At 37.8% G+C, this 19,649-nt stretch overlaps 1 protein-coding gene across 1 annotated transcript in view; it reads right to left on the bottom strand.

Annotated features, from left to right (window-relative positions):
- LOC104998190 (glycerophosphodiester phosphodiesterase domain-containing protein 4-like) overlaps nt 1-19,649 on the bottom strand; it is a 111,171-nt gene that overhangs the window by 20,625 nt on the left and 70,897 nt on the right. The window contains exon 12 of the mRNA XM_010853256.1: nt 4,117-4,264. Within this exon, the coding sequence (XP_010851558.1) occupies nt 4,117-4,264 (148 nt within the window). The remainder of the gene's footprint in view (nt 1-4,116; nt 4,265-19,649) is intronic.

Raw genomic sequence — 19,649 nt, 5'->3', positions numbered from 1 at the left:
ATAAAGTAAATGGCAATGGGATCATACTTATCAGTAATTACCTTAAACGTAAATGGGTTGAATGCCCCAACCAAAAGACAAAGACTGGCTGAATGGATACAAAAACAAGACCCCTACATATGTTGTCTACAGGAGACCCACCTCAAAACAGGGGACACATACAGACTGAAAGTGAAGGCCTGGAAAAAGATTTTCCATGCAAATAGGGACCAAAAGAAAGCAGGAGTAGCAATACTCATATCAGATAAAATAGACTTTAAAACAAAGGCTGTGAAAAGAGACAAAGAAGGTCAGTACATAATGATCAAAGGATCAATCCAAGAAGAAGATATAACAATTATAAATATATATGCACCCAACACGGGAGCACCACAGTATGTAAGACAAATGCTAACAAGTATGAAAGGAGAAATTAACAACAACACAATAATAGTGGGAGACTTTAATACCCCACTCACACCTATGGATAGATCAACTAAACAGAAAATTAACGAGGAAACACAAACTTTAAAAGATACAATAGACCAGTTAGACCTAATTGATATCTATAGGACATTTCATCCCATAACTTCAATATTCTTAAATTTACCAAGACTCACTTTGTGGCCCAGCATACAGTCAATCCTGGAGAATGTTCCATGTGCACTTAAGGACAATGTGCAATGTGTTACAGTGGGATGGAATGCTCTATAAATATTAGTTAATATCTGGTCTAATGTGTAATTTAAGGCTTGTGTTTCCTTATCAATTTTTCTGTCTGGAAGAGCAGCCCACTGGTGTAAGTGAAATATTAAAGTCTCCCCCCACTATTATTGTGTTCCTGTCAATTTCTCACTTTATGATTGTTATCATTTGCCCTATGTATTAAGGTGCTTATATTTGGGTGCATATATATTTAAAATTGTTATACCTTCTTCTTGGATTGTTCTTTGAATGTTATGTAGTGTCATTCTTTGTCCCTTATAACAGTCTCTATTTTATAAAGTCTATTGTGTCTGATATGAGTGTTGCTACTCCAATTTTCTTTTGAGTTCCATTTACATGGAATATCTTTTTCATCCCTTCACTTTCAGTTTATATATATCCCTGGGTCTGAAGTGGGTTTCATATAAACATCATACATATGGGTCTTATTTTAGTATCCATTCAGCCAGTGTGTGTCTTTTGATAGGAGTATTTAATCCATTTACATTTAAGGTGATTATGGATATGTATTTTCCTATTACAATTTTCTTAATCGTTTTGGGTTTGTTTTTACAGGTCTTTTTACTTCTTTCTTTCTCCTGTGATTTAATGACTAACTTTAGTATTGTGTTTGGATTCTTTTTCTCTTTTGTGTGTGTGTATGTACTGTAGATTTTTGGCTTGTGGTAACCATGGGGTTTTGACATAGCAGTCTATATATAAACAAGATTGTTTTAAGGTCTTTTAATTTCACACACATTTCCAATATCCTCCATTTGTGCTTTCCACACAATTGATGGTTTTTATGTCCTATTTTGGTGCACAGATGATTTCCTATCTTTACTTTATGTTTGGCTTTACCAGTGAGTCTCTCCATTTGTAATTTCTTCTGTCTCTATTTTTGCTTTTTCATTTCTGCTTAGAGAAGTTCCTTTAGTACTTGTTGCAATGCTGGTCTGCTGGTGCTGAATTCTCTTAGCTTTCGCTTTTCTATAAAGCTTTTTTCTCCAATGAATCTGGATGAGAGTCCTACAGGGTAGAGTGTTGCATGCTTTCCTCTAAGAGTTTTAAAGTATCTGGTCTTACGTCTTTAATCCATTCTGAGTTTGTTTTTGTGGTAGATTGTTTATAAAAATGGCCACATTATTTGATTCAAAATGCAGGCCTATATGAAACATGACTGCACTGTCACTTTCCATTAAGAGGTAAAGTCTGTTTTTCCCCCTGACCCACCTTGGATCTGAACTTAACCATGTGATTTTCTTTGGCCAATGGTACATTTACAAACATCACACTGGGACATCCTTAAGAAAGCATGTGCACTGGTGCTTGACCTCTCTTGCTGCTGGAAATCCAGTGCCAGCAGGTGAACATGCACAAGCTGGCCTCCTTGAGGATGAGTGACCAAATGAAGAAACCACGGTCATCCCAGGTAAGAACCTAGACATGTAGATGAGGCCATCCTAGAACACCTAGTCCAGTCAAGCTGTCTCAGGCTGGAGAAACAACTCAGCCATCATATGGAATGTGACAGACAAATATTTGTTAATTTTAAGCCACTAAATATTAGGTATGCTTTTTAAACATAATAAAATGGTAATAGACTATATATAACTTATTTCATGATGTCCTGTTCTAACTTTTTCAACAAACAGACCATTAAGCAGACCCATGTGTGTTGGATAAAACTGCTTCTATTGTACTAGTTTTATCTTCAATTTACAAATAAACAATCTGAGGCCCAGCACGTTAGATAACATTTCCAAGAGTTAACACAATAAGTGGTAGAGCCGAGATCTGAATCTGCGTATTCTGCCCCAGAGTATGGGCTGCTTAGGAAAGCTTTTGGGGTGCTGGTCCCACATCCTTGACCAAAGTTACCTTCAGTCCTTTAAACGTCCTTCTTTCAGAAAGAAGTTATTTACTTACATCCTTTTACACTCTTTGATTTTGAAACACATGAATTTATTATAAATTTAAATATTATCAATCCAAGTATTGAAGTAAAAAGTTTTATTTAATATATCTGAAGGGACAATTTTGAGCCATTACTGATTCAGGGGATAGGATTATGAAGGGTGCACTGCTTTCTAATTTACATTTTTGTAATAACTGAATTTTATATAATGAACAAGTTTACACTGCAGTTTTAAAAATCAAAAACATTAGAAAAGTATACAGTACATACAAGAAGAGGGATAATATGCGGAAAGACAAGTGAAGAGGCTTCACTTGTGCAAAGGACCTGCCATCCTAGGTTTCCTTGAGGATCATCTGTAGAAACCTCCCCAAGCTGCCAATAAAGAAGGGGCAGGCAATTTTACACTGCCACCAGAGGGCCTCAATGAAATACCAGCCCTACAAGACTGCCCTTTGCCCTAACTACCTTGCACCTGCTCCTGACCCTGAACAAGTCAGAAAAATAAGGGGGCCAGTAAGGCAGGAAGTATGGAGAAGGCAACCAAAAATATTCAGTCTTCTCATTTAGGTTTCTCTACCTAAAGCTTTAATTTTCAAGGCAGTTTAGAGTTTGAGTTATTATTCTGAACTACACATTTTGATCCTGAATTGAGGCTTTTTGGTGACTAAACAGTTGAAAGATTATCTAAGAATAACTAGAAAAACTATGGGATCTGAGAGAAATCTCATTCAGGGTAAGGAAAAGCCTAGCTCATAGAGCAGTTTAAACAGTCAGAAAAGAGAAATTAAACTGTTTTCGGTTGTTGCCTATTGTGTCTGATGCAGTCATGCTATTTACACACTGATAAGAAAAATGGGCTCTGTAGCAGTATTGGTTAGCTGAGGTTAGCAGTAATTGGTTAGCTGAGGTTCCCTTCATAGATAATAAGTGATGGGATTCAGCTAGAAGTGTAACTCAGGTGTTTGGGTCCCCATGCCTCTGATCATAAGCAGAAGCAGGACAGAAGGGGAAATCAAGCTAGGTGATGGACACTCACACTTCTCAAAAGCATTTTGGTCAGGACCCAGAGTTCTCTCTTTGGAATTCAAGTACACTTGAATTCCCACACCTCAGGCCACTGTCACTGTTGCTCTGCCTGCAGGTGGGGATGCAGTATCAACACACTGGAGTCAGACATTGTGAATCCTGCATCATGTGAAGCTTCAAACTTCAGATTCCCGTGCATTACTCCTAGTGGCTAGCTCAGAGGGTTGAATTACAGAATCCAAGAAAGGCACATTGTGGGGATTCAATAAACAGCCAATTATTTATACCAACAGTAATTTCTCCCTGAGAATAACAGAAGGATCTGGGTGAGAGAAGGAACAATGCCATATCTCCAATGTCACATATTATTTCTGCTCTTAAGTAGCTGCCCTGGGGACTGCACAGTGGGCAATGTAGGGGTAAGGTGGGGGAGAGAGACTCCTATTGTATCAATCTAGGAAGAATAATCTGAACAACCAGCTCACCATGAAGTAGTAAGGGTGATTCATCTCATTCAGGACTTCAATGTTGTCTGTGGTCACGGAGTGAATACTGTGGCACCAGACCAATGAGAACAGCCAAGGTTCATTGACGATGTATAAGTTGATGCTGATGTTAGCTGCTTTATATTCTCTGGGAAGAAAAGGAACCCATGGGAGATTTAGATTTAGTCTTATTTTTATCATCTAAAAGGTAAACAGCCACAATATTTGTGAAAGACTGCAGCTTAAATCACCAGAATTAGTTGGGCATGGGACAACTTATGACATGACACGTAGAATGAGCTCATGTTACAGTGAGACACAGAACTGCATTTAATACCTTTCCTCCTCAATCAACGGTAGTATGCATGTCCTAAGGGGAAAAGAAAGAAAGGAAGAAAAGAGGAAGGAAGGAAGGAAGTGGGCTACAGAGTGAAGAAAAGATGGAGGAAAAAATGGGAGGAAGGAAAGCCCTACTAGAATTAGCCAATTTCCATGCTATAAATATTCCTATGTATGAGTGCGTGCTAAGTCACTTCAGTTGTGTCTGACTCTTTGCGACCCTACGGACTTGAGCCCACCAGGCTCCTCTGTCCATGGGATTCTCCAGGCAAGAATAATGAAGTTTCCATGCCCTCCTCCAAGAGATCTTCCCAACCCAGGGATTGAACCCGCGCCTCTTACGTCCCCTGCACTGGTAGGCTGGATTTTTACCACTAGTACCAGCTGGGAAGCCTTAGCCCAATTTCAACCACCACTGTTAAAACAGGTTTGCAAACCTCTTTGGCTCCAGTGAGCTGGGATGAGTGAGCTCCACATACTACTGTGAAGCAAATATATTTACTTCCTTCAGAGAATCTACCACTCTCTACTCTACCTGCTTTCCTATCCAGTCTTCTTTACTTGACTGTAAGCATATTAAAGCAGAGATTCTGTCTTATTCATTTCCATATATTCAGTACCTGCTTCATAAATAGTTAACTGAATGAATAAATAAATGAATACCTATCTGGTAAATACTTACATTTCAATTTTTTTATTTAAATTTATTTATTTTAATTAGAGGCTAATTACTTTACAATATTGTATTGGTTTTGCCATACATCAACATGAATCCACCATGGGTGTACACATGTTCCCAATCCTGAACCCCCCCTCCCACGTCCCTCCCCATACCATCCCTCTGGGAATTTTTTAAAGAATTTTCAAAAGCACTGAGAGAAATGGAACCCAAATTTCCCTGTGCACTAAATGTCAGATATGCACACAGTATCTATAGATATGGATAGAAAATAAGTAGAAGACCATCTAGTAATTCTAATTAAGTTGTCATCTTCAGAGAAAACTTCTCACAAAATATACCATATAAATCCCTTCAAAACTTTTTGTTTTAACCCTGAGATGGCACAGTATATTGGAAACAGCTCTGTAGAAGCCTGGTGTGAGTGCAGTTTTGTCATATACTAGCTTGGCAGGTTCTTAGGCTCAGGGTATAAATTGTAAGATAAAAAATCATACTACTACATTTGCAGGAGTGCTTGCAATTAGTTACCTAGTATGTTAGAATTATATCTAAGACAATTCTACAGATCACCTAAAAGATTTTTTAATAGAAATAAGGAAATAGTAATAAAAACCCACTTTTCAAAACTTTTTGAAACCAATACAAAAAACCATTCCATTTCTATATAGAAATTGAAACAATACAATAAACAATTACTCCAAAGAAAAGTAAATACTTAGGTACTAACTTAGCAAAACCTGTAAGCCATAAACTACAAAGAACTGATGAAAATCATCAAAGATGATTTAAAAAGTGAAGAGACATATGTGTTTATAAATCAGAAGACTCAACATTGTAAAGATGTCAATTCTCACAGTGATCTGCAAGCTTAATGCAATTCCTATGAAAATACCAGAAAGGATTTTTGGACAATTAGCCCAGCTGATTCTGAAATGCATATAGTAAGGCACAGCCCAAAAGTAACTAAAATGATACTAAAAAAGAATAAAGTGAGAAAGAATCACTCTACCCAATATTAAGGCTATTTAGCTACAGTAATCAAAATACTGTGGCCTTAGAAAAGAAATAGAGATTAATGGAACATAATTTAAAATCACAAAGAGTTGGACACAACTGAGCAACTGAACAACAATTTAAAAGTCATAAACAGACCCACACAAACATGTCAAAATGATCATTGTTAAAGGCGCAAAATCAAATCAATGAAATAAAAGGTTTTTTTTTTCAACAAATGGTACTAGAGCAATTGTATAGGCAAAGGCAAAACAAACAAACAAACAAAAAACTTTGACCCACACCACATAATTCATATAAAAATTGACTAAAGATGGATCACAGAGTTAAGTACACAATGTAAAACCATAAAACTTTTGGGAAAAAAAAAACAGAAATCTTTGAGATCTAAGGGTTAGACAAAGAGCTCTTAGACTTGACATTAAAAGCATGACTCAAACCATCCATAAAAGAGAAAATTGAAAAGGTAAGCCTAATCAAAATGTTAAAACTTTTGCTTTGTGGAAGACTGTTAAGGAGATGGTACACTCCTGAAACAGATTGGGACAAAATATTTGCAAACCAAATATCCAACAAAGAACTATACTCACACAAAGACCTCTCAAAATTTAACAATAAAAAATCAAGCAGTTCAGTTAAAAATGGTATGATAAGACATTTCTCTGAAGAGGATAGACCATGGCAACTTAGCACATGAGAAGATGTTCAATATCATTACTCACCAGGGAATGAAAATTAAAACCACAATGAGATACCACTACACACATAACAGAATGACTACATTTAAAAATAAATCACAATGCCCTAAACTAGCAAGGATGGAGAACCTCTGGATCATCATACATTGCTGGTGGGAACATAAAATGGTATAGGCCCTCTGAACATGTTTGGCAGTTTCTCATAAACTATATAAAACTTATAAAGTTCCTTATAAAACTTGTCAAACTATCATACCCAAGGAATTGCATTCTTGGGCATTTATCTCACAGAGGTAACAACTTATATTCACAGCAGGCAATTCTGGGAAGATGGCAGAAAAAGAAACACCAGGAACTTGCCCCCATCTAAACAATAATTGCACTGGCAAAATCTACCAAATGTAACTGGTTTGGCTCTATGGAGTTTACTGAAGTCTTGCAACTTCCAGGGAAGTTTTATAAGTTATGGTTAACTTTGGTCAATTTCAGTAATTAGCACAGTCTCAATTATCCACTCTGCATTCTCAGCCCTATCACAGGCAGCTGTGCCCATGTTCCTGGAGCAGCCTGCACACAGCTTACGGAAGCCAAGATGGGCCAAAAGGTAACTATCTTCCAATTATTGGAGATCTGTGCTCTGATGAAACATTTCAATCTAGGTGTATCTAGGGTACTCTAAGATGAACTCAAAGAGATCTGCCCTATGGCATATTATAATCAAACTTTCAAAAGCCAAAGGCAAAGAAAAGACTCTTGAAATCACCTTGTTACATACAAGGATCCTCAATAACATCCTGAGCAGATTTCTCATCAGAAATTTTGGAAGACAGAAGGTAGTGGATCCACATAGTCTAAGTGTTAAAAGAAAAACCTGTCAACCAAGATGCTTATATCCAGCAAAGCCTGTCTTTTAAAAATAAGGAGTGTTATAGGAAAAAACAAATCTGACTCCATATTAGATCTGTTTATTCTAATATGCAAGTTAAATTGCATGCTCTATTGCTCTGGTGACAAGGTAAGAATGTTGCCTATGACCTGATATATATATATAGCACAGTTCATTTTCAAGGCTATGACTTATTCAAGTGTAACACTTTTCCATTTACATGGAGATTGTGGAACACAGAATAGCACTTATCTTGTTGGAGGTCTTCAGGAACATTGTGATGTGACCTACATGGACAGGTGCAACAACAAAGGATACCAAGAAGTTCCAACAACCAACCACATCTTCTCTCCTTTTAGAACATAAAAAGACCAAATTCTAACTTGGATAAGATGGTGCTTTGGGATGCTCATTCACCATATTCTCAGTCTGCTGGCTTTCCAAATAAAATTGCTACTCCTTGACCCAGCAACTATCATGTAGCAAGCAGTATGAGCTTGGATTTAGGTAACAAATTTTGGTGAATTTATAGAGGGTCCCTGCTGCTCATGGCCAGCTATCCCCAACTTAGAAATTATTGGATAAGACCCTAGCAATTGGTGGGACCACATATGATGAAGATCTTCCTATAAAATTCCCCCAAAGTGGCCCCAGCTATCACAGCACTTGGCAGTTGGAATAAGCACTTGGTATCTGGAAGTCAACAGGTAAGTCATTGCTGTGTATAAACCAAAAACTTTATTCCTCTCTGTTTGGGGCTTTTCTTCTCAGGAATAAGTCCATTTTTTTAATTTGAGTAGGGTACCCTGTTGGAGAGAGGAAACAGTTGCTGATTTTTATCCAATTTTTGAACTGGTTTATCTGTTTCTTTGAATGAAAGCATCTATATGTGCCATTTGTTTGTTTGTCTTATATTTCTGTCTTTAAAACCACTATTGCTAAAGAAAGTCCTCTGGGGAGTGGTCTGATTACAGCTACAAACCCATGACTAAGGAAAAAAGAATATTCTATTGTAACAATGTGTGTTCACAGTACCTGTCTGGAACGCCAATGGGATTTATCTGGTTATCTTGAGACCCTGTGTACCATGTACTGCCACATTTGCTTGTTAATTGCATCATCTGTGGTCTCCTGTGTCATTGAAAGTCAAAGTCATTCAGTTTTATCCAACTCTTTGCAACACCATGAACTGTAGCCCACCAGGCTCCTGTGTCCATGAATTCTCCAGGCAAGAATGCTGGAGTGGGTTGCCTTTCACTTCTCCAGCCTGTGTCACTGGTATATGTAAAACCCCAGGACTAAACTTAAGGGTTTATTTAGAATTCTCTGTTTGTCTTTGAGTTTTTGTTTCACTTTGTTTTGGAACCATTTCTTCACTTACAGTCAAATCAGTCTGTGATATTTAAAACTTTTACTGCTGTCAAATGGAAGAAAGGAACACACACACACACACACACAAAAATTGTCTGTTTGTGTCTGAGAGTGGGACATTCCCATGGAGAAGAGAAAATTCCCACTTTGTTCTTAAAACTGAAAGTCTCAGCCCAGAATTCAGCTGATAGGTTTATGCCAAAGCAAAATGGTTAAGAGAAGATCAATTGCTATTTTTTATTTTATAGTAAAACACTCAAAAAGACTATACAACTCTGCAATTAGAGCTATTCTCTAAAGACTATGGAGAAGAATGATGAAATGCCCTATGTGCAAATATTTGTGCTATTACATCAGGGAAAATTAAAGAAGAAAGGGAACTAGAGTGAGGATATGTTGTTTAAAACCTTCACCCCTGCCTGAGCCACCTGTGCCAGCCACTCTGGCTGCTATGTGAATATATCTGTCTTATTATTTCATTACTTTCCTATACAACCAGAGCCAGTTCCCAACGCTGGGCAGGAAATGTTCGAATTGGCTCCCACATCTTATAGGGATCAATTAGAAAATCCTGTATTAGGTCCCGGAGCACAGAGACCTAGTCTGGTATTACCATCTTAGACCTGTTAGGACAGCAAGTTTGGACCAGGAGCCACTCCCTGCTCAAGCCAATTTCCCCTTTGCATTATCCTGTGAGGGCCTAAATGCAAACAGCCAGCAGGCTGGTTTTAATAAATTATTTTTAATTCAGTAAAAAACAAACAAAGACTCCTTTGAATTTTTTCAATGAATTTATCAAGCCCACGGCAGGTCCTGGGGTCTCTAAAAGTGCTAGAAATGTAAAATATGAGAAAACTGCAGACATGAGATGATGCATTTGGAATGAACCCTTCTCAGTTGGTAGATGCTGCTTTTAAAGTATTCAACAACAGGAAACAATAACAGAAATAAGAAGATGCAAACAGAATGCCACTTTTCTGGCAGCAGCATTTGATTCCCAGAAGACAAGTAACCTGAATAGAGGTAAGCCACCACTGAGGGAAGAACAATACACTTACTGTAAGGAGGAAGGACAGTGCAAAAAATGATTGCCCTGGGCTAAAGCACTAAAAACAAAGAAATATAAGAACCTTTCATGTGGCAGATTCATTTTGATATTTGGCAAAACTAATACAATTTTGTAAAGTTTAAAAATAAAAAAATAATAAAATAAAAAAACAAAACAACAACAAAAAAAGAACCTTTCATGTGGCAGAAAGAGATGATGATGAATGAAGAGGCTCAGATTCTCTCTTGGACTTGAGGCACCCAATTACAATTTCCCCACAGGAGCCCAAGGTAAAACTGACAGTGGGGAATGATCTGATTGACTTTCTGATGGACAAGGGTGCAACATACTTTATGGTAAACACCAGGGTGGCACAGAAAGCATCTCGATCCATCTCAGTCACAAAAGTCTCTAAAAAAGTACAAAATCATTCCTTCTTTACAAACTCCAGAATGCCAACTAAGGGACCTCATCCTGAAACACAGCTTCTTATATATGTCAGAGTAACCAATCCTTTTGAGTTGAGATTTCCTTTGTATATGAAATGCTCAAATAACTTTTTTGCCAGAACAGCTTGAGATCAGAATCCTACCAGAACATGCTTTAAGATTATAGATGGCATTCATGAAATGCCCCCTCCAAAAAAGAGACAGAGCTCTTTACCCCACCCACAAGGAAATCATGATCTGAACTGCATGGACACCTGCAAGAACAGAGGATTCATACACCAAGAAGTTTGCACCAACCAACCACAACCCCTCCACTTGTAGTGTAAATGAAGTCTAATTTCTAAGTTGGTGAGATGTTTCTGTGAGATACTAGACATCTTCTCAGTCTGCCAGTTTTCTGAACAAAGTTATTAATACTTGCCCCAACAAACCATCTCAATTTACTGGCTTGTTGTGGACCGAGAAGTATGAGCTTGGACTCAGTAAGAGGTGGAAATTTAGACATTCCCAAATGAAAGCTGAGGGAATTCATGGCCACTAGACTGACCCTGTAAGAAAAATTCAAGGGATTCTGCCAAGGTAAAATAAAGTCATTAGATAGTAAATCAATGCTGTATGGTAACATAAGGATTTCAGTAAAAGTAAATACATGGGCAAACTTAAAATCTAGCATTACTGTAAAAATGGTCTGTAAATACGACTTAAATATGTCTTTATTTTTCACATAATTTAAGACTGAAACACTTAAAGGGAAAAAAACAATCATTAGTCTAAAAGCTAGTATTTTTGTAACTCTGGTTATCACTCCACATGTTGTTTTCAATATCATTTGAGAAACTACTACATTTAGAAGTATTATTATTTATATTTAGGGGCACACAATGAAAAAAGATGAAGTTTTCTGACATCAACAAGCAAAATGGGTAGGACTGGACCTGTGAAGGAGAAGAGCTATTGCATATCATTGAATTTTAGATGGTATAAATTCAATCACAGTATCATAATGTTACATAGTAACTGCAATTCCCATGGAAAACATAGGAAGATTAGGTATGGAAATTGCCAACATCTGCTGGATAATGGAAAAAGCAAGAGAGTTCCAAAAAAACATCTATTTCTGCTTTATTGACTATGCCAAAGCCTTTGACTATGTGCATCACAATAAACTGTGGAAAATTCTGAAAGAGATGGGAATACCAGACCACCTGACCTGCCTCTTGAGAAATCTGTATACAGGTCAGGAAGCAACAGTTAGAACTGGACATGGAACAACAGACTGGCTCCAAATAGGAAAAGGAGTACGTCAAGGCTGTATATTGTCACCCTGCTTATTTAACTTATATGAAGAGTACATCATGAGAAACGCTGGACTGGAAGAAACACAAGTTGGAATCAAGATTGCCTGGAGAAATATCAATAACCTCAGATATGCAGATGACACCACCCTTATGGCAGAAAGTGAAGAGGAACTAAAGAGCCTCTTGATGAAAGTGAAAGAGGAGAGTGAAAAAGTTGGCTTAAAGCTCAACATTCAGAAAACAAAGATCATGGCATCTGGTCCCATCACTTCATGGGAAATAGATGGGAAAACAGTGGAAACAGTGTCAGACTTTATTTTTGGGGGGCTCCAAAATGATTGCAGATGGTGACTGCAGCCATGAAATTAAAAGACGCTTACTCCTTGGAAGGAAAGTTATGACCAACCTAGACAGCATATTCAAAAGCAGAGACATTACTTTGCCAACAAAGGTCTGTCTAGTCAAGGCTATGGTTTTTCCTGTGGTCATGTATGGATGTGACAGTTGGATTTTAAAGAAGGCTGAGCGCCGAAGAATTGATGCTTTGGAACTGTGGTGTTGGAAAAGACTCTTGAGAGTCCCTTGGACTGCAAGGAGATCCAGCCAGTCCATTCTGAAGGAGATCAGCCTTGGGATTTCTTTGGAAAGAATGATGCTGAAGCTGAAGCTCCAGTACTTTGGCCACCTCATGCGAAGAGTTGACTCATTGGAAAAGACTCTGATGCTGGGAGGGATTGGGGGCAGGAGGAGAAGGGGACGACCGAGGAGGAGAAGGGGACGACAGAGGATGAGATGGCTGGATGGCATCACCGACTCGATGGACATGAATTTGAGTGAGCTCCGGGAGTTGGTGATGGACAGGGAGGCCTGGCATGTTGCGATTCATGGGGTCGCAAAGAGTCGGACATGACTGAGCGACTGAACTGAACTGAACTGAAGATATAAAAAAAGACTGAGGGCTTTCCTGGTGGCTCAGAGGGTAAAGCGTCTGCCTGCAATGCTGGAGACCCAGGTTTGATCCCTGAGTCAGGAAGATCCCCTGGGGAAGAAAATGGAAACCCACTCCAGTACTCTTGCCTGGAAAATTCCATACCAGGAGGAACCTGGTAGGCTACAGTCCATGGGGTCGCAAAGAGTCAGACATGACTGAGCAACTTCATTTTCTTATATAAAAAATGAAATGAGAAAAGGATTTAAATATTTCACTACAAAAATAACTAAACACAAAAGAAAACAGTGAGGCAGGAAATAGGGGGTAAAAGATTATAAAGTATATAAAAATAACAAACAGATGACAGAAAGAAAATAAATATTTACAGACATGACAGAAGTAACATGACAACAGCCCCTCTTATCAGTAATTACTTTAAATGGAAATGGATTAAACTCTCCAATCAAACAGAGATTGGCAGAATGCATAAAACCACATTTCATGGTGTTTACAAGAGATTCAATTTTAGATCTGCTGTACAACAAAGTGAATCAACTACTGGCATACATATATTTCCTCTCTCTTAGACCTTCCTCTTACCCCACACACCCACCCATCTAGGTCATCACTGAGCATACACATGAGCTCCCTGTTCTATGCAGCAGGTTCCCACTACCTATTTTTTCCATGGTAGTATATATATATATATATATGTCAATCCTAACCTTCCAGTTCATCCCACCCTCGCATTCCCATCTTTTCCCCTGCTTAGTGTCCACATGTCTGTTTTCTATGTCTGCATCTCTATTCCTGCCTTGTAAATAGGTTCATCTCTGCCTTTTTTCTGGATTCCATATATATGCATTGATATGTGATATTTGTTTTTCTCTTTCTGACTTATTTCACTCTGTATGACAGACTCTAGGACCATCCACATATCTACAAACAACCCAATTTTGTACCTTTTTATGGCTGAGTAATGTTACATTGTACAGATTTACCATTTTTTCTTTTTTTGTATTTTTTGAACATTAATAAAAGTTTCAATACAGCAAGAAAACATAATAATTATAAACATTTATGTACATAATACAGACAAGCAAAATTTATAAAGCAAACACTGACAGAATTGAAACTGTATTATAATAGTTGGAGATTTTAATACCCCACTCTTATTAACAGACAGAACAACCAGACAGAATATAAATAGGGAAACAGAGGACTCAATCAATACAAGAAACTAACTGTACCTAACAGACATATGCAAAATGCTCTGCCCAACAATAGGATGCACAAACTTCTCAAGTACACATGGGACATTTTCAGGACAGACCAGATATTTGGCCACAAAATCTCAATAGGCTTTAAAAGATAGGTAACAGGACAAAGTTAGAAGTCAATAACAAAACAAAAATGAAAATTTACATATTTGTGGAACTTAATACACTTTCAAGCAACCAGTGGATCAAAAAAGTAATCACTAGGCAAACTATAAAATATTTGGATATGTGATTAAAATAAAAACAAAATCCTTGGGATGTAGCAAAAGTAGTGCATGGGGGGAAATGTATATCTAAATGTGAACATTTAAAAAAAAAAAGAAAGATCTCAAATCAACAACCTAACTTTAAAACTTAAGAAAATGGAAAAAGCAAAAGGAATAAAATAATAAAGATCAAAACAGAAATAAACAAAATGAAGAACAGAAAATCAACAGAGAAAAATCAATGAAACCCAAGGTAATTCTCTGAATATATCAACAAAACTGATAAGCTTTTAACATGATATACAAACATGAAAAAGAGAAAAGACTCAAATTACTGAAGTCAGAAATTAAAGTGGGAAAATTACCACCAATTTAACAGAAATATGAGGGTTATAAGACAGTACTATAAGGAATCATATCCCAACAAACTAGATAAACTCAATGAAATGGACAAATTCCTAGAAACATAAAACCTACCAAGACTGAATCAGAAAAGAAATCAGTAAAGAATAAGAAAATGCAAATAGACCTACAATGGGTAAAGAAATTGAATCATTAACCAAAACTCTCCAAACAAAGAAAATTCCTGGACCCAATAACTACACTGGTGAATTTCATCAAACATTCCAAGAATAACAAATACCAAACCATTAGGATGGCTACATCAAAAAAACAGAAATTAATAAGGATGTGTTAACATGGAAAACTTGGAACATTTGTGTCTTGTTTTTATAGCCACTGTGGAAAACAGTATGGTGTTTACTCAAAAAATTAAAAAAATAATGCATACAATCCAGCAATTCTACCTTCTGGTAAATACCCGAAAGAATTGAAAGCAGAGTCTTGAAGGGCTATTCATATACCCATGTCCAAGCTGCGTCATTCATAAGAGCTAAGATGTTCAAGCAACCCAAATGTCCATCAGCTAATGAATGGATGAGAAAACTGTGGTACATACATATAATAGACTATTCAGTTCAGTTCAGTTCAGTCGCTCAGTCATGTCCGACTCTTTGCGACCCCATGAATCGCAGCACGCCAGGCCTCCCTGTCCATCACCAACTCCCGGAGTTCACTCAGACTCACGTCCATCGAGTCAGAGATGCCATCCAGCCATCTCATCCTCTGTCGTCCCCTTCTACTCCTGCCCCCAATCCCTCCCAGCATCAGAGTCTTTTTTAGTGAGTCAACTCTTCGCATGAGGTGGCCAAAGTACTGGAGTTTCAGCTTTAGCATCATTCCCTCCAAAGAAATCCCAGGGCTGATCTCCTTCAGAATGGACTGTTGGATCTCCTTGCAGTCTAAGGGACTCTCAAGAGTCTTCTCCAATACCACAGTTCAAAAGCATCAATTCTTCGGTGCTCAGCCTTCTTCACAGTCCAACTGTCACATCCATACATGACCACAGGAAAAACCATAGCCTTGACTAGACAGACCTTTGTTGGCAAAGTAATGTCTCTGCTTTTGAATATGCTATCTAGGTTGGTCATAACTTTTCTTCCAAGGAGTAAGCATCTTTTAATTTCATGGCTGCAGTCACCATCTGCAGTGATTTTGGAGCCCAAAAAAATAAAGTCTGATACTGTTTCCACTGTTTCCCCATAATAGACTATTATTCAGCCTTAAAAAGGAATGAAATTCTGTAATGAATGAATTCAACATGGATGAACCTTGAGAACTTCATCCTAAGTGAAATAAGTTAGTCTTAGATAAATATGTGATTCCACTTACATGAATCAAAATCACAAACGGAAACACTGATGAGGGATTGATGAAAGTTCATTGTTTAATAAGAATTTGAGTTTACAAGATGAAAAGTGTTAGGTAGGTAGATGGTGGTGATTGTTGTATAACACAGTGAATGTACATTAAAACCACAGCATTTTATATTAAAAATCATTGCAAAAGTAAGTTTTGTATGTATTTTAACACAATGAAGACACTTTTTAAAGAATGGGGAATCTGAGTGAGTTATAGACTCTTAGTTAAAAAATCATGTTCTTGTGAAAACCTATACTCAAATGTTCATAACATTTATCTATAATAAATAGAAACAATCAGGTATCTTTCAGTTGATGAATAATTATAGAAATAGTACATTCATACAATGGAACACTATCCATCAATGAAACTGAAAAAACTGTAGATGCATGCAACAATCTGGATGAATGTCAAAGGGAATTATACTGAGTGGAAAAAAGGCCAATCACAACAGGCTGCATACTGTGTGATTCTTCTATATAACTTTCTTAAAATGACAGGATTATAGAAGTGCAGAAGAGATTAGTCATTGAGAGACGTTAGGGTTTGAGGTGAGTAGATGCAGATGGAAGGAAGGGGAGTGTGGTTATCAAAGGGCAACAAAAGTAGTAATACTTCTGGTGATTCCAGTTGAGGTTCGATGTATGAGACAGAGTGCTCAGGGCTGGTGCACTGGGATGACCCTGAGGGACGGGATGGGGAAGGAGGTGGGAGAGGGATTCAGGATGGGGAACACATGTTCACCCATGGCTGATTCATGTCAAGGTATGGCAAAAACCACTACAATATTGTAAAGTAATTAGCCTCCAATTAAAATAAATAAAACACATACACACATTTGTTAAAAAAAAAAAGAAAAACTGGAGCTGGAAATTAAGAGCTTTGAATCCAAGGCTAAGGAGATTGAACTCTTTCCTATAGGCATCGGGGGAATCCTCAGGGTGTTTGAGTGAAACACAGACATTTACATGTTTAGGAGCAACTTCCTGTAGCACTGTGGCTAATAAGGAGGCCAGGCTAGTGGTATCTTAAGAATCCTTCTTCACCTCTCCAAAATACTAGAAATGATCATTCATGGGGTATGTTTACTGAGCTTATGCAAAACTGAAGGTATTCCTAGCAACTTTTCCCTACCTTACCTCCACATCTTTAAAATTCAGTAAGTCAGTATTATCTTAGGTCTTGAGATGTTAATGACTTTGAATAATTGTCAACAGTCGCAATTATAATGACTGATACTTTATCATTTCTCATAATGAGCAATGCTAATTAAATTGATTGTGCTAGGGAAAAAGTAATACTTCTGATGATTAAACCAGTCTATCTTGGTTATGCTGTTAAGATCAGCAAACATATATATGATAAAACTGCACTGAACTATATATACAAAACACACATAAAATGAATGTAAGTAAAACTTGGAAAATTTGAGTAAGATTGGTGGGTTTTATCAATATCAATAGCTTGGTTTCGATATCATACCATTACAAGTTTTACCAATGGAGTAACACATCATCACATCATCATTTTGTATTATTTCCTACATGTTAACATGCAATCAAGGAGATCCAACCAGTCCATTCTGAAGGAGATCAGCCCTGGGGTTTCTTTGGAAGGAATGATGCTAAAGCTGAAACTCCAGTACTTTGGCCACCTCATGTGAAGAGTTGACTCATTGGAAAAGACTCTGATGCTGGGCGGGATTGAGGGCAGGAGAAGAAGGGGACGACAGAGGATGAGAAGGCTGGATGGCATCACTGACTTGATGGACGAGAGTTTGAGTGAACTCCGGGAGTTGGTGATGGACAGGGAGGCCTGGCGTGCTGCGATTCATGGGGTCGCAAAGAGTCGGACACAGCTGAGCGACTGAACTGAACATGCAATCATTTCAAAATAAAAAGTTTAAAAAACACTATAGACTATTTTTTTAAATACAATACAAATGTACTCTGGGTTTGGTTTTTCTAGCAGTCACGTATGGATGTGAAAGTTGGACCATACAGAAGGCTAGAGCACCAAAGAATTGACACTTTCGAACTGGTAGTGCTGGAGAAGACTCTTGAGGGTCCCTTGGACTGCAAGGAGATCAAACCAGTCAGTCTTAAAGGAAATCAACCCTGAATATTCATTGTAAGGATTGATGCTGAAGCTGTTACTCCAGCGCTTTGGCCACCTGATATGAAGAGCTGATTCATTATAAAAGACCCTGATGCTGGGAAAGACTGAAGGCAGGAGGAGACGGGAACAACAGAGGACAAGATGGTTGGATGGCATCACCAACTCAATGAACATGAGTTTGAGCAAGCACCAAGAAATGGCGAAGGACAGGGAAGCCTGGCATGTTGCAGTCCATGGAGTCAAAAAGAGTTGGACGTGACTGCGTGACTAAACAATAACAACTCTGGGTTTTATATCAAAAGTATTATAACCAGAAGAGCACAAAGGGCAGAAGGTAGTAAATAGAACTGTGTTGTCCTAAGGCTTTAATAAAAGATGCTTGCTCCTTGGAAGGAAAGTTATGACCAACCTAGATAGCATATTCAAAAGCAGAGACATTACTTTGCCAACAAAGGTCTGTCTAGTCAAGGCTATGGTTTTTCCTGTGGTCGTGTATGGATGTGAGAGTTGGACTATGAAGAAGGCTGAGCACCGAAGAATTGATGCTTTTGAACTGTGGTGTTGGAAAAGACTCTGGACAGTCCCTTGGACTGCAAGGAGATCCAACCAGTCCATCCTAAAGGAGATCAGCCCTGGGATTTCTTTGGAAGGAATGATGCTAAAGCTGAAACTCCAGTACTTTGGCCACCTCATGCGAAGAGTTGACTCACTAAAAAAGACTCTGATGCTGGGAGGGATTGGGGGCAGGAGTAGAAGGGGAAGACAGAGGATGAGATGGCTGGATGGCATCACTGACTCGATGGACGTGAGTCTCAGTGAACTCCGGGAGTTGGTGATGGACAGGGAGGCCTGGCGTCCTGCGATTCATGGGGTCGCAAGGAGTCGGACACGACTGAGCGACTGATCTGATCTGATCTGATTTTATATTATAGAATAATATTAATTTAAAGTAGATTATAATGATAATTATAATCCCTAGAGCAACCACTAAAAAATAATTCAAAAATGTAAAAGCCTATAGGAGAGACAGAAAAGAACACTAAAGAATTAGAAATTAACTAAAAAATTAAAACATAGGAAAGAACAACCAACTCACCAAGAATAGAGAGGATATATAGGAAAAAATGGTCCTAATTATAATATAAACCCAAGTATGCCAGGTAAACTAAATATTAATGGACCAAATATTCTCATTAAAAAATAGACATTATCCTCATAAATATAAAAGCAAGAACCAATATTCTGTTTACAAAAGATGCACTTTAAACATAAATATGCAAAGCAGTTGAAAGACAAAGGACAAAAAAAAAAAAACAACACACAAACACTAACTCTAAGAAAATGTAGCAATATTAATAAAAGCAATATTTAGACAAGAATTATAACCAGAGACCATGGATATTTCATAATGAAAGGGTGAATTCACCAAGAAGATCTAATAATTCTACATTT

This window comes from Bison bison, unplaced genomic scaffold, assembly GCF_000754665.1.
Source record: "Bison bison bison isolate TAMUID 2011002044 unplaced genomic scaffold, Bison_UMD1.0 scf7180017864324, whole genome shotgun sequence".
NCBI lineage: Eukaryota > Metazoa > Chordata > Mammalia > Artiodactyla > Bovidae > Bison > Bison bison.
The sequence above is the reverse complement of the archived record's forward strand: the minus strand, read 5'-3'. Positions and strand labels throughout refer to the sequence as shown.